This window comes from Erythrolamprus reginae, chromosome Z, assembly GCF_031021105.1.
Source record: "Erythrolamprus reginae isolate rEryReg1 chromosome Z, rEryReg1.hap1, whole genome shotgun sequence".
Classification (NCBI taxonomy): domain Eukaryota; kingdom Metazoa; phylum Chordata; class Lepidosauria; order Squamata; family Dipsadidae; genus Erythrolamprus; species Erythrolamprus reginae.
In genome coordinates, this window is record NC_091963.1 from 24,123,839 (window position 1) to 24,150,491 (window position 26,653).

At 40.1% G+C, this 26,653-nt stretch overlaps 3 protein-coding genes across 7 annotated transcripts in view; 2 read left to right on the top strand and 1 right to left on the bottom strand.

Annotated features, from left to right (window-relative positions):
• The window catches only part of ABI1 (abl interactor 1), a 110,232-nt gene extending 106,684 nt beyond the window's left edge, over positions 1-3,548 (top strand). For all 3 annotated transcript variants that reach the window (XM_070728227.1, XM_070728228.1, XM_070728226.1), the window contains one exon: positions 1,160-3,548. In XM_070728227.1, coding sequence (XP_070584328.1) covers positions 1,160-1,335 — 176 coding nt within the window. In that variant the 3' untranslated portion in view covers positions 1,336-3,548. The remainder of the gene's footprint in view (positions 1-1,159) is intronic.
• Positions 3,466-20,294, bottom strand: PDSS1 (decaprenyl diphosphate synthase subunit 1). Of its 2 annotated transcripts, XM_070728229.1 has the most exons (11): positions 19,908-20,294; positions 17,221-17,285; positions 15,834-15,963; positions 15,579-15,709; positions 14,805-14,946; positions 11,038-11,149; positions 10,831-10,940; positions 7,594-7,674; positions 7,319-7,432; positions 5,531-5,611; positions 3,466-4,095 (listed from the first exon to the last, which is right to left on the bottom strand). In XM_070728229.1, exons 1-11 carry the CDS (start codon positions 20,079-20,081, stop codon positions 3,955-3,957), a joined length of 1,281 nt encoding a protein of 426 aa, XP_070584330.1. In that variant the 5' UTR covers positions 20,082-20,294; the 3' UTR covers positions 3,466-3,954. The 2 variants fall into 2 exon arrangements, with proteins under 2 accessions (XP_070584330.1, XP_070584331.1); XM_070728230.1 differs by lacking the exon at positions 15,579-15,709 and having other exon boundaries at positions 19,908-20,114.
• Positions 20,295-20,305: 11 nt separating this feature from the next.
• Positions 20,306-26,653, top strand: part of LOC139153810 (protein adenylyltransferase SelO-like) — a 64,559-nt gene continuing 58,211 nt past the window's right edge. Inside the window, exons 1-3 of one of the 2 annotated variants that reach the window (XM_070728225.1) lie at positions 20,306-20,560; positions 25,019-25,075; positions 25,364-25,611. In XM_070728225.1, coding sequence (XP_070584326.1) covers positions 25,401-25,611 — 211 coding nt within the window. In that variant the 5' untranslated portion in view covers positions 20,306-20,560; positions 25,019-25,075; positions 25,364-25,400. The remainder of the gene's footprint in view (positions 20,561-25,018; positions 25,076-25,363; positions 25,612-26,653) is intronic. The other variant, XM_070728224.1, reaches the window with a different exon arrangement.

A 26,653-nucleotide genomic window follows, 5' to 3' on the forward strand; every position in this document is an offset into this window, starting at 1 on the left:
GCAGCCCTTGGCAGGAGGCTCAGCCATGGGGATGCTCCAGAAGGTGGGAGATTGGAGAGGGGGCTGATGTAGCTGAGCCCCCTCCCATGGGATTATCAGCACCGCACCGTGGGCCTCCTACATCAACTGGATGCTGCCGTGGCCTCCGGGTGGCAGGAATGAGGGGCGCATGCCCGAGTTAGCCGGTCCTGCTGGAGATTGGCGGCGGTGGCAGCGGCTTCTCTTCGAGCAGCAGTGGCACTGTGAACGCCATGTCCACGCTCCTGGCCCCCCTGCCACCACTGTCTTTGGCAGTGGCGGTGGGGCCTGGGCCGTGGACGTGACGTTCTCGGCGCTGCTGCTCCTCAAAGCAAAGCCGCCAACAGTCTCGGCCAGGACCGTCTAACTCAGGGGCATGCCCCCCTCGTTCCTGCCATCCAGAGGCCCAAGCAGCCGCCTTGAATGCGACGCTTTGTTGCTGGGTGCAGTGGAGTCTCTGGGAGCTGCTCGCGAGGATTCCCCTTGGCGCATCCAGCCTGCGGAGGCCCGCGGTGCGACGCTGATCATCCCACTGGAGGGGGCTCAACTACATCAGCCCCCACTCCAATCTCCCTTCTTCGGGGGGATCCCCAAGGTGTTGCCAGCCTCCCGCCAAGGGCTGCCCAGTGGCCTTGGCAACATTTGGTGTATAAGACGCACCCAGTTTTTGACATACTTTTTTGAAGTAAAAAGGTGCGTCTTATAAACTTGAAAATACGGTAAGTCTAAATGCTATTGCTAAATTAAGGACCATTTCCTACCATGTTTTTCTGAAAATAAGACCCTATCTTTTTTGGGACCCTGAAATAAGCACTTGGCCTTGTTACCATATAGTCAAAATCCCAATTAGGTTTATTATGAGGCGATGTCATATTTTGGGGGGAAAAGGGTAAAAACTATGAAACTGTGGAGAGTCCACTCCCACCCACCTGGGTCACTTGGGGTCAGTGGCTCTTTTTCAGGCCAAACCACTTCACACGGTTACTTTCACGGGGAAACAGGGGGAGAAAAAGAATATTGGAAGGAAGGGAGATAAAGATAAGAATCTAAAATTAAAAATCTGAATTGAGATGAAAATCCTAGAAATGATTTTAGAACAACTTATGACAAAACTCATTGGCCTCTCTTTTCATTTTTCTAGTTGTTGCCATATATGACTACTCAAAGGACAAGGATGATGAGCTGTCATTCATGGAGGGTGCAATCATTTATGTGATAAAGAAGAATGATGATGGTTGGTATGAAGGTGTAAGCAACAGAGTGACTGGCCTGTTTCCTGGAAACTATGTTGAATCAATCATGCACTATGCAGATTAATTCTTTTTTTCAGGCCAGACTTTGCCTTCAGTCATGCCATAATGATCTACAAAGGGTAAATTAACACTTGTCTTAATGCTCCTTAAAATGTGCACATCCTTTCCAGGCCATTCTGTTTAAATGGCATGATTGTATGTTCATCTGTAAGCATCTGTTTCTGGAGTTTGTAAAATGAATTCAGAATGGAATGGTTTATTCTCAGAAGTTCGGTGTTTTCCCCCGATTGGTCCAGTCTGAACATTCTGGGTTAGATTTGTGTTTCCAAAAGTCTTTTTTGGGGATCAGGAAAAAGAGTCAAAGACACATTTCGCTTCTAAAACAAGAGTTCTATAAATCAGATACACTTCCACAAACATACAACCACAGAAAGATTGGATTGGCCAATTTCAGAGGGAGAGAAACAGAACATTCCAAGAAAAAACTATTTTGTTTTGCAAATAACTGAACTGTTTATTACTGATTATGCTTATTTACCTATGCGTTGTTTTCTACGACCAGCCTAAATATTCTGGGGAAGTAGGGTATGAACTATTTAATGACTCAAGATTCAAATCGTGCCATCGTTTTCTTTTCTCAGTGCAACAGCGTGATGAACTAACAACTGTTAGACTAACTTTAAATCTGGTTGAGAAGTTTAATAATGCTGGTCATTTACCTTTATTTAGACTATTGCTCATCCTCAAAATATAGTATTTGTTTAAAAGCATGCATAAAAACTTATGTATTGAATTACACTTTCTTCTGAAAATCCAAGATGCTTCCAATTTGTTGTAATCTTTTACTGGAGTACTTTCACTAAGAGCCTATTCCAGTGAGTCCTTTGAGTCTCTTATCGAATATGTCCATGTGAATCAAAGATGGGTGGTCTTATGACGTGTGTGTAATTTGTACCTGAGTTTTTAATGAGTAAAATTGCATTGACTTTTCCATTCATAAATACATAAATGAACCAAAGGTCTTGTCCATTACTTTTGTTGGCTTACCTTGCTTTGCAAAGCAATATTGAAGCATGTTGACTTACCAAATTCCCCCCTTGTCAACAGGGTCATTTTTAATTTCAGGTCCAAAACCTTAACATCCCAATAAAGGGAAAGGTACACTTCTGCAGGTTACTACAGTATATATTCAGATTGCACTTATTATTTGGCTTATTCATTAGTAAAGGATACTACCCACGACTTTTGAGTAGCAACTACTGGAAACAGAAAGCACATCAATAAAAGGCTGATAGGAGAAAAGGTGAAGCAAAGTTGTTCTAACTTGCTAAAATGCCCATTAGTTTTCTTTTTAGTTGACTTACCAGGTTGCAGTGCTCTGGGAGAAGTTTTAGAGCAGAAATCTATTTCTCTTCTTAGCTAGCAGTGTGTGGCCAGGGATGGTAAAGTTTATAATGAAGATGCACCACAGGATAGGTGAATTAAATATTTAATCACTTTTTAATTTTCGTTGCAATGGTATTTTTCCTATGGCAAGCAGCCTTTTGCTGTAGAACTGCCTTAAGAGAGGAGATTTAATGACACATTGCAAAAAAAAGATGAATGGGCATAAGGTGGGCAAACAAACAATCTCAAGTGACTGTTCTGTTTAAAACTATTAAAGTCTGTTGCTCTACTGAAAGTAAATGTTCATCACTGGCGGGTTTTCTACTGATGTTTTTCCTCTCACATCACATTATTTAAGCAGTACCTATTTGCGGGCTCAACAGGGATGTATTTCCATAGCAATGCTGATTCTAGTCCGGCATCCCACTAAAAGAACAAGAACAGCTCATGTAGAAAAAGACATAGATGGTTGTGCCATCCATCTGGCTTTTAGCAGTAGAACATCCCCAGTTTAAGCACAAGGTCAGGTCAAGTTAAATTATAAAGGGATTTATTGCTTTGTGTAGTAAAGATTTATTTGGGCTCAATCGCTGTCCTAATGGGCATTAGACGACAAAAAAAATCAAGTGCACTAAATACAATAACAATATTATCTATCAACATTCAATATTGAAAGATCCCTTGCCTTGTTGTTCCTTAAATGAACCTAATTGCTTTATTTGCCTTTTCCTGATTGTTAACATGTTATTTCTGACATCAAACATCAACCCATGAAACATATTTGTATCCCCTTTATAAATTGGAACACTTCTTGATTTGTATATAACCTGTTTTAATTATAACAAGTATGTACAGTCTTTTATAATAAACCATTCTTTAATTTTCTGCGTACTTTGAAATTCTAACAGGCAGTTTAATTATTAGAGGAGTTGGGTATACTCCCAGCACGTATGAGGAACTGCAGAAATAATTTAATACACTGATTATATTTTATTGTTTGTGGCCTTCAGCATCAATAGTGAACAGTGTAAACCAAGTGCCCACAAAAACAAGAAACCTCTTCATTAAAAACATAGGTACCACATGCTGCTACCAATTTAACAGAGTGATTGTGTTTCACTGTTGCATAAGGCTTTCTTTAATAAAAGCATTTCACAAGCCTAGTTACTTAACTAGGAAAACTGGTTTTTTTTAAAAAAAATGGGAACTCCACCAGAAACAAGCCAAAATGTTCTGAAACCGTTTAGGCACAGTCTGGTAAAATAGCTGCCAGAATCACCAGGAAGAAGAATTAGGATTATTTGTCTCGAGACAACACAATCTCTGCCAGCTGCATAAGAGCATCTCTTTCTGGAGAAGGTCGAAGCTTGCTAATCTCCTTCACTGCCTCCTGGCAATAACGCTGTGCGAGGTAGTTTGTTTGCTGAATGCCACCGCTCTAAGAAAAGACCAAAATATTAAAGGAAGAGTTAGTGAAAGCTGCTGCTTCCCCATTCTGCAATTGGTTTTGCGAGAGTTTGTTTGACTGTTTTTAGAATTGCATTTTATAGATCCATACAACTTGAAGGTGTTCTGTCTGGGTCCCCCCCAGACGCCAACACCAACCAAAAAGAGTATCCAGACACACTGGTAAAAAGCAAAGGCAGTTTATATACTGGAAAGCAAACACAGGTAACACAAACTGTTCTTACAGACAGGAACACGATGAAGCTTCACAGAGGTTTCACAAAGGCCAGGCAATAAAACAGGATTCTTGCTGGCAAAAACAACACTGGAGATAATAAAACCCACGCCTCCCCCAAGTCTTTCAGCCTTCTAGGCCACAAGCCAAGATCAGAGACACCAAGAATTGAAGCAAGGTCACAGGACTCCCAGTTGATAACTCTCCACAAGACTGTAAGGGCGGGCCTGCCTTTTCAACCCTGCTGAGGAGAACCACACCCAAACCCAGCTGTTGCCAATTCAGGGATGGAAATATCTTTCTAATTGGCCCCTTCTTTGAGCTGCACGTCTCTGCCTCATGTCTATTATAGCCTGTGCGTCTTCATCCAATGAATCCCCCCCCCGGGGGTCTCAGGCTGCTCTCCCTCCTCCTCTTCCTGACGTTCCTCTCCCCCGTCTGCCTGGTCCTCCCCCTCCTGGTCACTGTCCTCCTCCTCTGGGCATGGATCCTGCAGAGCTCCAGCCGGTCCCTGAGGAGCCTCAGGCTGAATCACAACAGAAGGTAAATATAGATTTAAGCTGCCTTAAAAAGTTTCCTATCTCCAATGGGTTTTATGCTACCATAGATACCACAATTTACAAAAATGTTCCTTGAGTCTTAAACAACACCCAATATGCCCAACTCGCTAAATATAAAAATTGGCAGTCTGCTATAAGAGAAGCTTGCATGAATTACCAAGACAATATTTACTTGATCTACTTTTAGTATGACAGGGGTAGCTTTCATCTTAGAGTAACAGAATCAGACACACAGGATGTCAATGCCAACATGGTGTGTTTTTTCTAAAAATATAAAGAGGTGGTCCTTGCTTAACAACTGCCCTTTCTAGTTATGACAATGCTGAAAAAATAATCACAATCAGTCCTTGCATTTCCGGTAAGCAGAGAAGCTGATAGTAAAACTGCAAGTCGTGTCATATGATGTCTCGCTTAATGACCATAGTGTAAATGAGATTGTAAGCATCGTGGTCATGTGATGTCTCGCTTAGCAATAGTGTTGCAGGTCTCAACTATGGTTGTTAAGCGAGGACCAGATGTATTTCAATCAACATTGTATCACTTTATGTTTGGTCTGCAAGGAAGAGTGAAATCATAAGAGTATACCAAATTTTCTTTACTTTTCACTACTTTTAATAAAAGTTTTGTCTTACCTGTAATACAAATTCCTGGGCACGTTGGACATCGCCTGGGTGAGTGAATCGCCTCATTATCATGGCATTAATTTCTGGGAACTAGAACAGAGAAAAGTATTATAGCCCTTCCTTGGCAGTTCTTGCTTACTGATGCCATCTAAATCCTGGCACAGCTAATAAGGGTTTTTTTTGTAGCATTCGGGATGTTTTTCTTCTCATGATCTACAATGCTATTGGAAGCAATAGAATTGTGGATTCTATTGTTTCACAATTCTCACAGAATAATAATAATAATAATAATAATAATAATAATAATAATAATAATTTATTGGATTTGTATGCCGCCCCTCTCCGCAGACTCGGGGCGGCTAACAACAACAATAAACACAACATGTACAATCCAATAATAAAAAACAACTAAAAACCCCTATTATAAAACCAAACATACACACAAACATACCATGCATAACTTGTAATGGCCTAGGGGGAAGAGCTATCTCAACTCCCCCATGCCTGGCGATATAAATGAGTCTTGGGTAGTTTACAAAAGACAGGGAGGGTGGAGGCAGTTCTAATCTCCGGAGGGCTGGGGCCGCCACAGAGAAGGCTCTTCCCCTGGGGCCCGCCAAACGACATTGTTTTGTCGACGGGACCCAGAGAAGGCCAACTCTGTGGGACCTTATCGGTCGCTGGGATTCGTGCGGTAGCAGGCGGTTCCGGAGGCAGCTTGGTTCTCTCTAAGCTTGCTTTATTTTCTTGTAGATGTTTCATTACCCATCTAGGTAACATTATCAATGCTAGTCATACAGGGGGACTGTCAAATGAAGGCAGGCTAAGAAATTATGTTATCTGACAGAGTTCATAATTTGCAATCAAACTAAGTGAAACTGAGTTGATGATCTGAAAATGTTTGTTTCACTTTAATTCATTTTCCAGAATGGATCACAATATATTTCTCTCTAAGCCCTAGAAAGGAGGTAATGACAAACCACTTCTGAAAAATGTTGGTTAAAAAAATTACAGGAATCTGTGCAGGCAGCCTTCAAGAATCTAATACAGCTGAACCGAACCCCTATCACCAATTACAGTGGTACTGCTATCTAAGAACGCCTCTACTTACGAACTTTTCTAGATAAGAACTGGGTGTTCAATTTATTTTGCCTCTTCTCAAGAACCATTTTCCACTTACAAACCTGACCCTTCGAAACTGTAACCAGAAAAGGGAGGGAGAAGCTTCTGTGGGGCCTCTCTAGGAATCTCCTAGGAGGAAACAGGAGCGGAAAAGGCATGGAGAAGCCTCTGTGGGGGCCTCTCTAGGAATCTCCTGGGAGGAAACAGGGCCTCCACCCTCCTTGTGGTTTCCCCAATTGCACACATTATTTGCTTTTACATTGATTCCTATGGGAAAAATTGTTTCTTCTTACAAACTTTTCTACTTAAGGACCTGGTCACGGAATGAATTAAATGCGTAAGTAGAGGTACCACTGTAATACCAAGGTTAAATGCAACTTCCAACTATGTAAAACCTTGGAACACTCAAATCCAGGCAGGTTTCTACCATTAACTTTTAATGATCCTGTGAGTAAATTACCCATGCCTTGTGTTCCTAATTTGATTTAGGATAACAATAAATCAATTAAGGGTTAGTTTTTTTTATTGCCTCTGATTTGAAAAGCACCTGTGGAGGCTACCTTTCCTTTCTTTAAGCATCTTCCTTAATGCATACAAAACAATACTTTAAATTTTTAGCATAAATAAAAGACATGTAATATCTTGGGAAGAAAGTACAATTTATGTTGTTCATACTTGCTGGCAAGCAAATAAAACAGGTCCAGTGGCTATTCCAAGTTTAAGGTCTGCTGATGCAGGTTTCCCCAACTGTTCAGAACACGATGTAAAATCCAGCACGTCATCTACCAGCTACAGTAAACGAAGAATATACAATGCAAAGTTTACAAGACATGCTTGCAAGGATGTAAGTAAGGCATACAGGTATAAATGTTCCAAACCTCCCCCTTTTTAGCATTTTATTTGATTGGTAAAACTCTGTGTCTTTTAAGTCAGCATCCTTTATACGTTACCTGAAATGCTATACCAATGTTTTTTCCATATAGATATGCAATTTCATGAACTTTGGGATCAGGACAGCCTAGTATAGAAACCTGAAAAGTAAAAAAGAACAGAATCTTTGGTTATTTCCCATTATTTATATGTGCCACCAATCCACTAATAATAGAGAAGCAGACATCAATACCTGCATTCTGCCCAGTCCCTCTTTATATATCCAGAGATTTTGGGAAATACCAAGGACAACAGCACAGCATTAAAAATCAGCTCTTCCAAGAGTTTTGGGGATAGAGATAGGTAAGTAGGTAATTAGGCAGATAGAAAGAAAGAAAGAAAGAAAGAAAGAAAGAAAGAAAGAAAGAAAGATAGATAGATAATTGGTTACATAAATAGACAGAGAGATAGATAAACAAATAGATGGAGATACCTTTATATCCAGAAAATGGATTGACTTATATATAGCTGCACATATATAACTGCAAACACAGAGGCTAACACATATAATAATATTATGGTTGCAAAATGATTTGTTAGTTTTACAGTAATTATCAAATTTCATTGTAACATAAAGAAAAGCTTTATAATTAATGCTGAGAGACCTAACTGCCATTTTATTAACTTTAGTAATAGTATTCTTTATCTATTAGAAGCTAAGTTGATATACACTGCTCAAAAAAATAAAGGGAACACTTAAACAACACAATATAACTCCCAAGTAAATCAATCTTCTGTGAACTCAAACTGTCCACTTAGGAAGCAACACTGATTGACAATCAATTTCGCATGATATTGTGCACATTCAACTCTGTACAGAACAAAGTATTCAATGAGAATATTTCATTCATTCAGATCTAGGATGTGTTCTTTGAGTATTCCCTACAATCACCAGTGTGGCAAAAACCTATGCAGTATTAGAAAGTCACTTTTTTTACTCATCCAAGAAAGCAGAGCAAGGAATATTCAACTGAAAGTACTATTCCTATGAACAATTATTTTAAATATCTACTAGCCTAATGTCTGAAGAGGACTGTATATTACAGAAAAGTTAATATGACAGACTCTGGGCATTATGTATTTAGGAGGTCAAACCTTTTCGCTTTGAACCAAAACTTTTAAACTATGCTTATAAATAAAGTAGTGTCTTCTAAGTTATTACAAAATTGTTTGATCTACTCTATGAAACACACTTCTGAAAAATATTTGGACTTGCTCTATTTTTCAAGATAAACCCTATCTGGAATTCATTAAGACATGAATCCCTCTAGCTAGATCTCTCTGTTCAGATGCAAGAAAAATGGTGTCTTTTACCAGGATCTCACTTTCCAAACATACTAGTGGTCATAAGGATCTACGGTCTAACTTCTATACCCATCCAATACTGATTTTTCATTTGGAACAGGGCTTCTAGAATTGGAATGCATAAGATCAAGACAGAACTGACCATCCATTAGTTTGCCCAGCTATGGTCTCTAATTTCAGGCAAGTTTTAGTGTAATCTGTAATTTTTTAAAGGTGCTGGGTGAGCAGCTTTTGGTTTGATTGCCATCATATATATTTTTTTAATGGACAACATTTCAAGAAATCACAGGATTTCTGATAATTTCTCATCCAATATATGGTAAGAATTTAGTAGGAACTCTTAACATTTCATGAGATTCTTTGAACTTGCATTTAATTATCCCAAAACAAAACAAAACACAATTCTGTGTTTCTGTGTGTGTCTCTGGGGAGACACACACATTACACTTCCTGAAAACACTGCATTATTAAACTATGGCTTATATAACGGGCTCCTTTTTTATTATGATATGCATTAAAAAAGGGGTTGGAATATCTATTTAGTATTTCTCCTGTCTTCCTGGAATCACCTGAAATGCAGCACAAGGTGAATCATGCTAAGTAACACCTTGATAGAACCACAACTGTAAAACCATTTTTTGCTCAATCAAGTTATTTCTATTATTATTATTATTATTATTATTATTATTATTATTATTATTATTATTATTATTATTATTATTATTATTTAGATTTGTATGCCGTCCCTCTCCGTAGACTCGGGGCAGCTCACAACAATAACAAAGACAATGTAACAAATCTAATAATTTAAAAAACACTAAAAACCCCATTATTAAAAGCAAGCATACACACAAACATACCATGTATAAACTATATAGGCCTGGGGGAGATGTCTCAGTTCCCCCATGCCTGACGGCAAAGATGGGTCTTAAGAGCTTTACGAAAGGCAAGGAGGGTGGGGCCAGTTCTGATCTCTGGGTGGAGCTGGTTCCAGAGGGTCGGGGCCGCCACAGAGAAGGCTCTTCACCTGGGTCCCGCCAAACGACATTGTTTAGTCGACGGGACCCGGAGAAGGCCAACTCTGTGGGACCTAATCGGTCGCTGGGATTCGTGCGGCAGAAGGCGGTCCTGGAGATATTCTGGTCCAATGTCATGAAGGGCTTTATAGGTCATAACCAACACTTTGAATTATGACCGGAAATTGATTGGCAACCAATCCAGACTGCGGAGTGTTGGTGTAACATGGGCATACTTTGGGAAGCCCATGATTGCTCTCGCAGCTGCATTCTGCACAATCTGAAGTTTCTGAACACTTTTCAAAGGTAGCCCCATGTGGAGAGCATTACAGTAGTCGAACCTCGAGGTGATGAGGGCATGAGTGACTGTGAGCAGTGAGTCCCGGTCCAGATAGGGCCAGGCGAACCTGGGCAAACGCCCCCCTCGCCACAGCTGAAAGATGTTTCTCTAATGTGAGCTGTGGATCGAGGAGGACGCCCAAGTTGCGGACCCTCTCTGAGGGGGTCAATAATTCCCCCCCCAGGGTTATGGACGGACAGATGGAATTGTCCCTGGGAGGCAGAACCCACAGCCACTCCGTCTTATCCGGGTTGAGCTTGAGTCTGTTGACACCCATCCAGGCCCCAACAGCCTCCAGGCACCGGCACATCACTTCCACTGCTCAATGCCTTCTCTGAAACTGATGGCGCAGAAAACCAAATTCATCATAACTTTTTTTTTGTTTTGACTGGAGCTCCCACTTTTTCATTAGGTTTAATGTATTGGTTAAATTATTTTCTCTCTTATTTTTCTCTCTGGAAAATGAACCAGTGATACTACAGCAAAACTTTTTATATTCATATGCTTGTTGAAAAAATGGTTCATTCTTCTAATTCCTAATCTGTCTCTCCTCCACATATTAAGATAAATTAATAGAAAAGATGGAACGTACATACTGCTTTACAGCTGTGTGCTATAAGACTTGCAGTCTTCTTAAAAGTTTTTTCGAGGTAGTGAGAAAATCTTTCATTTTCGTTTTCTTTGGAACCCAGCTGCAGAAATTCACCTGCAAGAGGTAAAAAAACGATCAACCGTGTTAGCAACTAATTGCCAGGGAAGGCGGAAATGCAGTTATTTCTAGTTATGTTGCTAAAAAGCCTTACCACGCACCAGATCTTCAATCACTTGCGTTATTAGAGAAACGACAGTTGTGTTCCCAATGCGTGCTAAAAGTAACGATGCCGTAGAAAGGATGAAATCACCAGCTAAGACCGCCTGAAAAAGAAGAACTGATTTTAAAATACAGTGATCTCTCGATTAGCGCGGGGGTTACGTTCCAAGACCTCCCGCGCTAATCGATTTCCGCGTTATAGTGGTGCGGAAGTTAAAAAACACCATCTGCGCATGTGCGCCATTTTTTTCATGGCCGCACATGCGCAGATGGTGGAGTTTGCGTGTGGGCGGCGGGGAAGACCAAGGGAAGGTTCCTTCAGCCGCCCAACAGCTGATCTGCTCCGCAGCGCGGAAGCAGCGAGGAGCCGAAGATGGGGTTTCCCCGTTGCCCAGGCTCCTCGCTGCTGCCGCGCTGCGGAGCGGATCACGTGTTGGGCGGCTGAAGGAACCTTCCCTTGGTCTTCCCGCCGCCCAGGCAAAGGGGAAACCCCAAGATCGCTTGCCGCTTGCCGTATTGCAGCTTGGAGCCTTGCTTCGCCTCCTTCGCTGCAATACGGCAAGCGGCAAGCGATCTTGGGGTTTCCCCTTTGCCTGGGCGGCGCTGGGGCCATGCGGAGCCGCTCATCTAGGGGGGGCGTGGACCGGCAAGGTGCCCTCCGCTCTCTCTCTTTCTCTCCCTGTTACCGGTGTGGTATAAGAGAGAGAAAGAAAGAGAAAGGAGGGCGACTTGCCAGTCCACGCCCCCCTGGATGAGCGGCCCCGCATGGCCCCAGCGCCGGACTCCGCCGTTGCCTCCGCCCTTGTTCGGCTCTGCAGCTGAGAGGCCACGTCCACCCCCTCCTCGGTGTCCCCGGCACCCAGCGTCCCCACGCCGCCTCCACCTCCCGGTAATGCGCCCAACCTCTGCCTCTCTCTTTCTCTCTCATATACCACGCCGGCAACAGGGAGAGAAAGAGAGAGAGAACTAGCGCGGACTTATTTTTTAATTAATATTTTTTGAAAAACCGCGTTGCAGCGTTTTGCGCTAATCGAGACCGTGCTAATCGAGGGATCACTGTACTCTAGCTGGCACCATTATTCAATTTATAGCTTTGCATACCATTAAAAAAAACCGTTCTTGCAGTCAGGGAAACTGCCAACAAATAAATCTGGAAGATAACATCAGAAATGCAATTACAAAGGACTGTACACATTTTATATTTTCCCTCCCTTTTGTAAGATATTTCCTTTTCATCAACTGTCAACCAGAATGATGAGAGATTGGAAATGAATTATGGGGAGTTGAAATCCCTATATTAATTGACAAACGCTATTTTATACCCCTAGAAACTTCACCCAGTTCCTTTCTCTTGGGAAAAATTCAAGAGCAGGTTGAGGCTCCGCTCTTATTTCATTTCATTTTATTGGATTTGTATGCCGCCCCTCTCCGCAGACTCGGGTCGGCTAACAACAGTAATAAAAACAATGTGCGACAATCCAATACTTAAAAACTAAAAGCCCTTATTTTAAAAACCAATCATACATACAACGTACCATACATAAATTGTGGAAGCCGAGGGGGAAAGAATATCTTAATTCCCCCAAGCCTGACAACACGGGTGGGTTTTAAGAAGCTTGCGAAAGGCAAGAAGGGTGGGAGCTATTCTAATCTCTGGGGGGAATTGGTTCCAGAGGGCCGGGGCCGCCACAGAGAAGGCTCTCCCCCTGGGTCCCGCCAAACGACATTGTTTAGTTGACGGGACCCGGAGGAGGCCAACTCTGTGGGACCTAATTGGTCGCTGGGATTCGTGCGGCAGAAGGCGGTCCCGGAGATAACCTGGTCCGATGCCATGAAGGGCTTTATAGGTCATAACCAACACTTTGAATTGTGACCGGAAACTGATCGGCAACCAATGCAGACTGCGGAGTGTTGTTGTGACATGGGCATGTTTGGGAAAGCCCATGATTGCTCTTGCAGCTGCATTCTGCACGATCTGAAGTTTCCGAACACTTTTCAAAGGTAGCCCCATGTAGAGAGCATTACAGTAGTCGAACCTCGAGGTGATGAGGGCATGAGTGACTGTGAGCAGTGACTCCCGATCCAAATAGGGCCGCAACTGGTGCACCAGGCGAACCTGGGTAAACGCCCCCCTCGCCACAGCTGAAAGATGTTTCTCTAATGTGAGCTGTGGATCGAGGAGGACGCCCAAGTTGCGGACCCTCTCTGAAGGGGTTAATAGTTCCCCCCCCAGGGTAATGGACGGACAGATGGAATTGTCCTTGGGAGGCAAAACCATCAGCCACTCCGTCTTATCAGGGTTGAGTTTGAGTCTATTGACACCCATCCAGGCCCTAACAGCCTCCAGGCACCGGCACATCACTTCCACTGCTTCACTGACTGGACAAGGGGCGCTAGGAGGAAGTTTCTTTACATTAAATTATTATATCAACAGCTATTATCTGCACATAGCTAACAAAACTGAATCCCCTTATATATGTCTGTTGGAGATTCAACCGCATATACAACTTAATTGCAACTACTGGAAATCAAGAAAGAACTAGAGTTGTCTTTTTTAAAAAAGATTAATATCTACTTTCAGTTATTTCACTTTACTCCCTAATCATGTTCAATCAAGCCACTGTGATCTTGCTCCTTTCCGAGCCCCTGGTTAGAAAAGGGTGCACTACCCCAGATCAACAGTCCTTCTGGGATACTTTAGGTGTTTCACTTTTGATGATTTTTCCTCTGGGTTCTTCCTTGGAACTGTAATTTGTATATTTCTTGAACTGTATTGCTCCATTTCGTGTCATTCAGATTAAAGTAGGAGATAAATTGATCAAGTAACATTCCCACTTCAACAACCAACTTCTCTATATACATGATGTTCAATGACAATACAGTGTTCCCTCGATTTTCGCGGGTTCGAACTTCGCGGAAAGTCTATACCACGGTTTTTCAAAAAATATTAATTAAAAAATATGTTTTTTTCCTATACCACGGTTTTTCCCACCCGATGATGTCATATGTCATTGCCAAACTAATAATTTTTGCAAATAAATAACAAAAAAATAATTATTGTTAATAAATAATTATGTTTATATATATCAGGATCACTAAGTGTCTTATTCAGTGGTGAGTACCAGTAATAATGGTGAGTAAATGGTTGTTAAGGGAATGGGAAATGGTAATTTAGGGGTTTAAAGTGTTAAGGGATGGCTTGTGATACTGTCCATAGCCAAAAATGGTGTATTTACTTCTGCATCTCTACTTCACGGAAATTCGACTTTTGCAGGCAGTCTCGGAACGCATCCCCCGCGGAAATCGAGGGAACACTGTACTTACAAAACTATTTTTAAAAAAAATTAATTTATTTAACTTATAGGCCACCCAACTTCTTCCCGACTCTGGGCAGCGTACAGCATATAAAAAAAACTTTGCGGGTTTCCCCCCCTAAACCACGGTTTTTCCCACCTGATGATGTCATATGTCATTGCCAAACTTTCATCTGCCTTTAATAAACATGATGAATAATAATCTAAATGGTTGCTAAGGGAATGGGAAATTGCAATTTAGGAGTTTAAAGTGTTAAGGGATGGCTTGTGATACTGTTCATAGCCAAAAATAGTGTATTTACTTCCGCATCTCTACTTCGCGGAAATTCAACTTTTGTGGGCGGTCTCGGAACGCATCCCCCGCGAAAAGCGAGGGAACACTGTAAAGGCTTTTACTTTTATTTTGAACAACACTTTGTATGGCTAAGAAAAAAAAAATACTTGCCTTCCTTTCCCCCCAGATATGATTAACAGTAACTTTTCCTCTTCGCGAATTAGCATCATCAATTACATCATCATGAACTAGTGTAGCGGTATGAATCATTTCTGCAATTAATGCTACGGAGCGCTGGTTTGCCTTCACTTCTCTAAAATTGAGACGTGAGAAGAAGGGTAATAAAAATCTAACATGTCAACCCTGTTAGAATAGTTTGAACAATACAGAAAGAGACAGGTGAGATCAAACCAGATTCAAAAATTTTAGAGACCACGCAAATTCCTGCCCTATCCTTTTATCTCCTGCAATAATACAAAGCTTTTCTCTGAACCTATCCATTGGCCTTATCGACTGACTGTCTATTCTCCTACTTTCCTCAACCGTGCCTCACATAAATGGTTTTTAAATCAATTATCCACTTCTACACCATGGCAAATAGGGATGTTTCAGCTTACTAATCGTCTAGCAATTGCCACGATAATAATGAAATGGTGTTCATTATTAATATTTGGAGTTCAGTTGAAGTTTATAATGAAATTAATGTTTCATATTTAATGTAGAAGAGGGAATATAGAATTAAATCTGAAAAATAAATACTACAAAAGTCAGGGCACAGCAGTGTAAGGAATGCACATGGTGAGAAATTATTTTCTGTTATTCCAAATAAAAGACATCCACTAAAAACAAGAAGAGTGAATATGCTAAATCTTCTTGTGGCTACTTGCTTTTATATGGGAACAAACCTTAACTGTAATAATTAAAAAATAAAAAATAGATATTTACCCAGAATTGTTATGATGAAAATTGCATGCTCTGGCCATTAGTGCCACAATAATTGGTCGAAAGGCCTTCCCTTTACCATCAAAGTAATAGTCACACATTTCTTTAAGTTCTGTAGTAGAAACCCGTAATTCCTGCAAAAAGCCAAACAAAACCTGTCTAAATCTGCTAAACTAGACTTGCTTTATGACACTAAACTCCCATCTAAAGAATGATCTATTAGAGCTTCTTATGCTACCTCTCCAAACACATATTTACCTTTTTAATATCCTCATAGAGATTGTTTAAGTCTTTGCCTCCGAGGTTAAAGGGATCTTTGTATTGTTCATCGCTGACTGCTTTACCAAAACAATGAGTTTGCACTGTTGTATGTTGAAACCTAGCAAAGCTTTTTCAGGAAGAAAGAAAATATTAACATTATCCTGCCCAGAAAATTACTATAAATACTATTGTTAATATCCTAATTGAATTTTTAAAAGAAAATACATTTTTAAAAAATAGCTCTTCATGCTTCTCTACAAAGTTAAAAAAAACCACATTGTTTAGTCAATACTGAGAAGGAAGGAAGACACAGGTTTTCTAAAATCATTAAGTTTGGAGATCTGGGAGGATTTTGGGTTTGCATTAAGTATCTAAGATAACTTCAGAAGCAGTTATTTTACAATTCTACTCTTCTAACAATGGACAGAATAGATACCCATCCAGTACTACTATATATTTCTGAGTCTCATATTCCTATTTTGCTTCAGCTACATCATAGAAAAAACTACTCGTCATAGAAAAAACTAGCTGCTTGAAATCTAAAATTATAAAAAAAAACTGAGGAAAAATAGTTTTCTTCAATTTATTCAATTATTAAAATTTTATTCAAATGTAATGAGTTATTATCTCTGTGAGGGACATAGATGGCTTCTAAATCTGATAAACAAATAAAGTAAATATTGTACCTTTGTGTGGGCATGCATATGGAGAATAAAGCAAAAATTGTCATTGAATTAAACAAATATTGAATTAAACAAATGAACCCCCTCCCACCAAGTATTCCATTCTGCAGTTATTTTCCTTTTTCTAAAACAGGAGAATGAAAAAATCCAGCACCAAGCTACCTGTTATATAAGATATGAAATTATTGTCACTGTTCCCACTACATTAATTTTTTTAATATTTAATCATGCATATTGTTTCAGTAAATCACCATGAAGTACCTCATATAATATATACATATACATAAGCTTACAGCATGTACATAAGTGTATATTATATATATAATAGCCAAAATTGCAAAATCACCAAGTTTCACAAGATTTTATCTTCCTCATTATTTTCCAAAATCTTAGGCAGAAAGATCACATTGGCTGTTTTAATTTTTAATTAATTTATAATTTAATAGATGAGAATATTTGCTCTGGTTGCTTCAGCTGCTATATTGAGAAACATGCTTATCTGATGATTCTCACAAGTTCGTATATACATTTATACTGAATGTAATTATAAAAAGATGGAAAAAAGACTAAACGTTATGATACATGCAATTTAATATCTCACTGTTGCATCTTTCACAGTTAAAACTTTAAAAGATACTGAAGCTACCTACTTTAGTATTATTATTTTTTATAATGTATGCAGTAGAAAGCTTTCAACTTACCGCCAACATATACTATACATTTTTGGAAAAAAGAGACGTAGTCTTTCCCCCAAAAAACTAGATTTCTGCAGAAAGAGAAAAAAAGGATATTTATTATCTATATTTTATGTAGAATTAAAACAGAATTAACCGAAGTTACTATGAGTTACAGTGACGATTGGAATAGGAATTTATATTGCTTAATTATGCGGTTGTAAGGTGCAACATGACATGACTATATCACTTAGTGACAGTAATCCTATGTTTCAGTTGCCATCATAACGCCAGATCCACATTAGTTAAGCAAAGATTTCAAATGAATATGACGTGGGAAAAGATGGAAATCCCAGGCAAGCAAGCTGGTGGGTAAGAGTTATGAATGAGCAGATGAATATTAAGGACAGAGGCCCAGGTAGGGAGGTGCTACAGGTGGGGAGGCAAAAATGTAGAAAAAGGGGGAGCAAAACTCTGTCGTCTTAATGGTAAGGCATTTTTCACTGCAAACGTGGAAAGGGGCAGTGAAGGCGCTACTGGCACGTTTCTGGAGGCGTACGCGTGTCTGGTGGACGTGTGTGCATTGGTGCATGACTTGGCTTCCTCCGCATGCGCAGAAGCAGAATCTCGTGTGAGGATGCTCGTGCATGCAAGATTTTGCCAATTTTTGGCAGTTTCTTGGCTTCCACACATGCACGGAAGCAAAAAACCCACCAAAAATTGGTGAAACCGATAAGGTTAATCTCACATGCACAAATGTTCTCGCGCAAGATTTGGCTTCCTGAGCATGTGCAGAAGTCGGATCTCGTGCTGACGCGCATGCCCACCCGCTGGTCAGCAACCACCCGCTGGTCAGCAACGGGGATTGTACATCTGACTGTACCGTCTGCAGCCCAATACTGGAGAGGATGAGTTTGGTTGACTGAGCAAGATTAGAAATCTGAAATTAGACCGATCTGGATTAAGAGATCAATATATTTTATTGCACAGTTTGTGCAAATAGGGTCTTTTGAAGCTCAGACAACAAACAACATTCTACAGATAGTCTCTCTTATATCCACTTTTCTACAGAGATGTTGAATAGCATACAAGTGTCCTACATACATTTAGTTGGGGAGGAAAGTTTCCTGGATTCACCTCAATGGGTTTTAGCAACCACAGAAGATAAGGTGGGGAAGCATAATACATTTCTTTCATTTAGAAAACCTTGTAAAGATCATTAGTAGCTTAAGTCATTTCTCTCTTTCAATTTTGATTACTCAACTCATGACCTGTTGCCATATTTTCTCCTGAAGAAATTGGTTTAGAACTACAGTGTTCCCTCGATTTCCGCGGGGGATGCGTTCCGAGACCGCCCGCGAAAGTCGAATTTCCGCAAAGTAGAGATGCGGAAGTAAATACACCATTTTTGGCTATGGACAGTATCACAAACCATCCCGTAACACTTTAAACCCCTAAATTACCATTTCCCCTTCCCTTAACAACCATTTACTCACCATTATTACTGGGACTCACTATTGAATAAGACACTTAGTGATCCTGATATTTATAAAGATAATTATTTATTAACAATTATTATTATTTGTTATTTATTTGCAAACATTAAGTGTTTTTTAATCAATATTTTTTGAAAAAAACCTGGTATAGGCTATTCGCGAAGTTCGAACCCGCGAAAATCGAGGGAACACTGTATTGTGAAAATGGGTTCAGATATCTATAATGAAATGCAATGGGCTGAACAAATTAATTAAAAAAGCCTATTTCATCTCTGACATCTTGTACAGGCTAGTAACTTTCCCCCTTACTATAATGATAATTTTATACATCTTTGTTTTCCATACTAACAATTATTGATGTTTGTAAGGTTATTTTCCTCTCATTTCTACCTCTTGTTTCTTCCAATAATGCAATTTATTCCATGCCTGATAACATTCCTTGTCTGTCTTTAATTTTTAAGGCTGATCTACCCATTTCGGCACAATCCCAATTTTTCCCAATTATATCCGATGGGGTATTCACATTTTTCCAATATTTACCATACAGTATATGATTCTTGCTGCCCTCAGGATATGTAACGCTAAGTATATAGTTGCTTTGTCATAACTTTCCAATGACGTGCGTAAACCTTTTAAGAGATCCCTTCTAAGACAAGAAAACCACACCAACACCTCTTGCTGCAGTCTGTAACTGCAGGGAATACTATTATTTTCTTTTCTCTAGCCTTTGCTTATTGGCACTGCAACCCCTCTTCCTTTGCCATTCTGAAAATATTAGTTACTATCTGCCGCTCGGTGCCCTACAAATGCCCCACTGGAAGGGGCTTGGGTAACTAACTTCCTTACTCGTCGCGCCACGCTTGGAAAACGCTTCCTTTTCCGCTCCTTGTTTTCTCTTCCTCCCCTCGCATTGAAAAGAAAAAATAACCATCGATCCCCACAATCGACAAGGGGTACCGGGGCGTTACAGTCGCCCCGTATCTCAGGGCATCGGGGCTGCTAAAATCGCCTTGCTTTTCAAGCGCCGGGTTGCTTCTGGAGGTTCCCAAAGGCGCTTCCTTCCCCCCGCTGAGCCCGCGCCCTGGGGCACCTCTTTCCTCCTTCACCCGGGCGCACGGAGCTCAAGCCTGGATCGCCCCCTCCACGAGCGACGATCGAGCGTGGCCCCCATTCATTCCCTTCCTGACCTCCATTCGCCCCAAGTGCCTGGTTACTTACGGCCGTCTTGAGCCCCGGCGCCGCCAGTTCATTGCCAGGCTGCTTGTTGGCGTTGGCGCCGCCGCCGCCGCTGCTGTCCAAGGCGCAATTTCGCAGGCTGCTCCAGAGTCTGGCCGTCCGGGACGAAGGGGCGCAGGAACAGCAGCAACAGCGAGGCCGACACCAGAGCGCCATGGCTTCCGATTCAGATCGGGCAAAGAGGGCACCGCCTGCTGCTGCTGCTGTATTCAATGGTAATAGGCCCACCCCGGGATTGGCTCGGTGGCGGCGGCGGTGGCGGCGGGGCGGCAGCAGCAGCAGCAGCAGCAGCAGCGACCCGGACACGGAAACTCCGACTTGGATAAAGTGAGTATGTCTGGCAATGCAGCCTTCCGGAGCTCTTTTCCAGGAAACGCTTTGAGGCTTATGAGGAGGCAAGGGAGTGGCAGGGGGTGCAAGAAGAAGAAGGAGGAGGAGAGAGGGGGGGATCAAAATCCTCCCGTGATTCTCCGGTGAAAGACGAACCGGAGTCGCGATTAGATCCGGATTTAACTCGCCCCGAGTTGCACCCTGCGCTGGCTTTGGCTGCTGCTTCCCCCCACCCCAGCATACAGTCACGTGAATAGAATCGCCCTCTTCTACACAAAATGTCACTTAGGATTTGCATTAGAGAGGTGGGATAGAATAAGTCTGCCTGAAGTTAATTTCTGAGAAAATATGGGTTAGGTTAGGAGGATTGTGTCTCAATGGTGGTTGAAGCGCATCTTTTGGGGAGGGGGGGGGAGGAGAGGAGAAATCCTTTAATAACGACACCACTTTTAATAATGTAAGCAGCAATCTGTGCGCCTTTTAAGTGTGTTTGGGAGTTAATATTTGGACAGAAGCATACCTGTGCTGGGCTATTGCCCCTAGACCCACGCGGTAGGTAGGGGATTTATAATAGCCAATAAAAAGGATAATGTTAAAGCTTTTGAAATTCTTACATCTGCTGATGAAAAGAAAAGGAAGGAGAGGGATGAAGCGAGGGGTAAAAATTAGTTTTATCATGAAAGATCTGCAATTCAGAAGAGATCTTGAGAGGAAGTATATGTATTAAAAGTGAACTCCAAAAAGTATGCCGAACGGTGCGGGGGGAGGATAAATGCTGATTTTCCAGGGAAGGGAGAAACATGGATATATTAGGATGATAAATATGACAAAAGGAGAGAAAAGATCCATTTAATAATGATTGATAGCAGTATAACCTTAATCAAAAATTATCATTAAATGTAGATCATATAGAAACATATTGATTCATCTCATTTCCAGAAGTGCTTGGGTATCTACAAAAGTACTGATTCCCTTCCTTTTCTAAGTACTGGGTTGCTAATTATAGCAACATTAATAAAACAATGAAATAAAAAAACCCTACCTCTGATTTAACTTACAGAATGTAAATTCTAGAAGTGGCCTTGAGGTTCAGCTAGTCCAGTCTTGCCCAAGAACAGGAATCTATTATTTCAACATCTCCAACAGACAGCAATCCAGCCTTTATTTAAAGTTAAACAACTTTTCTCATCATTCATCATCAGTTCTACTGGCATTCTGCTCAAACTGTTCTATTAAGGCATTTTTCCATTATCTAAATCAGTGTTTCCCAACCTTGGCAACTTGAAGATATTTGGACTTCAACTCCCAGCATTCCCCAGTTGAAGTCCAAATATCTTCAAGTTGCCAAGGTTGGGAAACACTGATCTAAATCAATTCCTTTATATCCAATGTTTCTTGTCCGGCGTCCTAAACTATTTTACCCCATTTACTTTATAATCCTTATTCTTGAAAACATAACACATGTCCAATCTTCTCTTTTGGGGTTAAAATTTCTCAACATCTCTGACTTATAGGTTTCTCATTCCATGTCCCATGTCACCTTGGTTGATCATTGGATTGGCAATCTCCTTTCCAAAATGTGGCACCTAGAACTAGTTGCAACATTCTATGTGCCATCTGTCCAGTAACCTACGTATAATTACAATATTGGTTGAATAGATTTGCCATTGTGTATAAAAATGTAAATAAAATTATTTTTCTAGAATTAATCAATCTTTGGCTGGTTTCAGCCATATCAACATGCCAATGGTCATGTAAACTCAGATCTGCTAGTTGCTGCTGAGTAATCTGGAACTACTACAGTTTGGCCTTGTGTAGGATAAAAACTTGAAACTCTTTAATCACGGATGGAATGTTCTATATAGAATGTTCTATCTGTGTTACTATATTTGGGCTTGTTCTTCATTTTCATTATAATTGGCTTTGGAATTATTCAATATCCTAGGGATAGTTAATTTGGGGGGAGTTAGGGTTTGTATGATAATAATTCTCATCCTCTGTCTATCACATTCAAATAATTGGTGCTGGAAACTTTGGGTGTTGCCTTCACTATTACCTAGTGACAATCACCCATCTCAATCACCATCATTAATCAAAAGCTGTCTTGTTTCATAATGAGCCAAACTGTCTCTTAGCTATCCCAAGCAAAGTCGTTTAGTGAAGTCGTGCCAAGGTAAAAATCAGCATCTTGAAAAAAATCCAGAATATAAGCACAAGTTTTGTTTTTGTTTTTATTTTTACAAAACTGTCCAATTTGGCAATATGATCTTTATGCCAGGAAACAGTGCTAATTTGCTTGAATTGATGAATCAAATTGCTATTCAGTGGTAAATATAGCCAAAACATGATAAAGCCATTGGAAATAATATCAGAAAAGATTTACACTGGTGGAAAAAAATGTTACTGTTTGGACAGGTACTTGATTCCACCACTGATTTTTGGAAATCCATGGTCAGCCCATGATCATGATTATTGGAGTACTTTCAGATAAAACATACCTGTCTGATCTGTAGTTCTTGATTATTGCTGGTGATTGAGACAGGAATTTGTTTCACTGATTGATGTGAAGCACAACATATTGTCACTGCGCTGCTTAATAAGAGAAGTTTTGGCACATCTGGTTGCTATTAAGCAAATTCCATATTATCATTAAGCACAATGTCACATGACCACCTTTTTTGGTTAAGCATATGGTTGGTTGGACACACAAGGAATTTGTCTTTGGTGCTTATCAGAAGCCTACAGTCATGGTTGAAATTCATGTGACCATAGGGATATTATGATGGCGAGAACTTTAAAGACTGGTTGTAACATTTGTTCAGCACTATCCAAAGTTTGGACAGTTGCTCAATGAGTAGTTGTTAAATGAGGAGGTATTTGATCAACAGTTTTTGTCCTTTTTTGCTCTCTCTCTCTCTCTCATCTACCTATCTTTCTATCTATCTATCTATCTATCTATCTATCTATCTATCTATCTATCTATCTATCTATCTATCTATCTATCATCTACCTACCTATCTACCTATCTACCTATCTACCTATCTACCTACCTACCTACCTATCTATCTAATGTTATCTACCTACCTACCTATCTATCATCTATCTATCCGTCTGTATGTCTATTTATCTATCATCTACCTACCTACCTACCTACCTACTCACCCATCTACCTACCTACCTACCTACCTATCATCTATCTATCTATCTATCTATCTATCTATCTATCTATCTATCTATCTATCTATCATCTACATACCTACCTATCTAATCTTATCTACCTACCTACCTACCTGCTATCTATCTATCTATCTATCTATCTATCTATCTATCTATCTATCTATCTATCTATCTATCTATCTATCTATCTATCTATCTATCTATCTATCTATCATCTACATACCTACGTATCTAATCTTACCTACCTACCTATCTGCTATCTATCTATCTATCTATCTATCTATCTATCTATCTATCTATCTATCTATCTATCTATCTATCATCTACATACCTACGTATCTAATCTTACCTACCTACCTACCTACCTGCTATCTATATCTATCTATCTATCTATCTATCTATCTATCTATCTATCATCTATCTATCTATCTATCTATCTATCTATCTATCTATCTATCTATCTATCTATCATCTATCTATCTAATCTAAAAGCCAAAACCACTCACGCATTAATCATGAAATCTCCAGAACCATAAAGCCTACAAACGTGAAATTTGCTACAAACGTGAAATTTGCTACATATGTTTTTCTTGCTCCTAGGTGCTCACTAAAAAAGATTTTTAAAAATGACCATGAATATTTCTTATATTATTATTAACAAGCTCTGATGCATCTACTCTCCCCTCTCCACCTGAAAAGAAATCTGATCCAAATACAAAATAAAAGCAGAGGAGTTTCAGTTTCGCTTTTGCTTTCTCAGCAGCAAGCAGCTTTGCTACAGAACAGTTGAACTAAGCCACACCAAGACACCTTCCTGTCATCAGGGTCACCATCAGGAATTTTGGGGCCCCATACAGCCTAAGTGTCTGCCCCCCCATTTTAAAACTACTTTATTTTGCGACATACCAATTATATATTAAACTGCCCCCCCCCCATTTTTCAATTTGGCCAGGCCCCTGATGCCAGTAGCAGTAATACTGGCCTATCGGTGGCCCTGTAAAGGCCTAGGGGGAAGTGTATCTCAGTTCCCCCATGCCTGGCGGCAGAGGTGGGTTTTAAGCAGCTTTCGAAAGGCAAGGAGGGTGAGGGTAATTCTAATCTCTGGGGGGAGTTGGTTCCAGAGGGCCGGGGCCGCCACAGAGAAGGCTCTTCCTCTGGGTCCCGCCAAGCGACATTGTTTGGTTGACGGGACCCGGAGAAGACCCACTCTGTGGGACCTAACTGGTCGCTGGGATTCGTGCAGCAGAAGGCGGTCCCTGAGGTAATCTGGTCCGGTGCCATTAATTGAGGTTCCTAATGGATTTATTCTTTTTTTAAATATAATTTTTTGTAGATTTTTTTTTCAAGACAACAATAATATAAATATTGAAAAATAATTAAGACAATCCAAACAACTGAATAATTAAGAAAGAAAATAGAAAAATAAAAAAAGATGATAAAGAAGCAGTTCCCTGTTTTTTTTACAATAGTTATAAATACATTTTTATTTTATCCTCTCTCTTTAAAGTTACATCTTAATTTCCTTCTTCCATAAGATACATTTCTAATCTTCAAACCCATAAACCATTTTCTCCTTTTTTTTCCAGCAAGAAGTCCATAAGGGATTTCCAGTCACTGACAAATGTTGAGCATTTTCTAATCAAGTAAGTTAATTTTTCCATCTCTGTTAGTTCTGTCATCTTCAACAACTATTTCTATATTGTGGTTATTTTAGAATATTTCCATTTTTTGTCCATAATACATTATTCTAATATGATTTTTAAAACAAAATATTTTAACAGAGAAAATGGAGAAAAAAATAATGAATGGAAAAATGGAATTACTATTTGCCTTTATATGTATGAACTAAAAAAGTTGTTTTTATAAATGTAAAGGCTCAGAGATAAAGCTGTGTCTGATTATGAATATTAATCACATTTGTTTCCCTACAGAATTGATCATGATTTAAGAAAAGTTGTATGACTTAGAATGTCTGGCTGCTGGGGAACTTTATGGTTACTTTCATTGTTAACATTGGTATATCATTCTGGATGTTACCTCGTTGACCCAATTGATGGAAGTAGTTTTAGCCACATCCATAATTACATTAATGCATCAAATGTGAATCAAGATTATTGTGAAAAGAAACTGAAATTAGCTACTTTGGATGAATGGAAACTTTCCACAGAAATGTTCACAGGTACTTATATAACCCCTGACAACAAATACGTAATTTTGTTGAAAAAATTGTTTATAATTGTGATTTTATAAACACTTTGTCTTAGTGCTATTCTGGAATAGTTGCTATTAGAGAAAGCTATGCGGATGAAAATCGACAAGACCTTATTCGATCTATTTCAGTGAGAGTTAAGCGTGACTTGTATGCCACCCCCGGGTACATGGAGAGGGGCAGCATACAAATCCAATTAAATCTTAAATCTTAAATTTGGCTTGGCTTGTTAGCCTGCTTTTATTTAGGATTATATTTAAAACCTAAACTATTTTTCAGAAATGTTCCTACTACAATAATCTTGGGCATATCTTTGGTATCTCCTATGGAAAATGTGTTTTTATTAATAATAATAATAATAATAATAATAATAATAATAATAATAATAATTTATTAGATTTGTATGCCGCCCCTCCGCGAAGACTCGGGGCGGCTCTGATGCATTAAGACTCGGGGCGGCTTTTATTACATTGTTGATTTTATTTTTTACACAATCTAACCCAGTGATGGCCAACCATTTTTTTCTCGGGTGTCAAAAGGGTGTGTGTGCCCATGATAGCATGCACGCACCTGCCACACCCATAATACAATGCCCTCTCCCCATGCATGTATGCACAACCTCCCCTGTGCTCTCCTCCCCGGCACATGCCCGCAAACCTCACTGAAGCCTCCAGAGCCTAAGGGTGATGAAAAATGGGCTCAACGGGCCTACTGGATGTTCATTTCTGAACTTTCAATAGGCCCGTTGTGCCATTTTTCACCTGCCCCAGGATGCTTTCCTGAAGCCTGGAGAAGGCGAAAATCACTTCCCCTACCCTCCAGAAGGCTGAAAAAATCAGCTGGCCATTGCAAACATATGTGCTGGAACTGACATAGGGCAATACCTCATGTGCCCTCAGATATGGCTCTGCATGCCACCTGTGGCACCCGTGCCATAGGTTCGCCATTACGGATCTAACCTAAATCAGTCAGTTTTATTGGGCTATTGGGTATATTTGGAATATTGAGATAC

Excerpts from the sequence above, each read along its gene's own strand:
- PDSS1 (XM_070728229.1), bottom strand. The coding sequence starts at position 20,081 with ATGGCGCTCTGGTGTCGGCCTCGCTGTTGCTGCTGTTCCTGCGCCCCT. Across the intron at positions 17,286-19,907 it reads CGCCGGGGCTCAAGACGGCC|AAATCTAGTTTTTTGGGGGA; the intron begins GTAAGTAACCAG and ends CTCTTTCTGCAG. Across the intron at positions 5,612-7,318 it reads TTTTATTTGCTTGCCAGCAA|TTCCCAGAAATTAATGCCAT; the intron begins GTATGAACAACA and ends TCTCTGTTCTAG.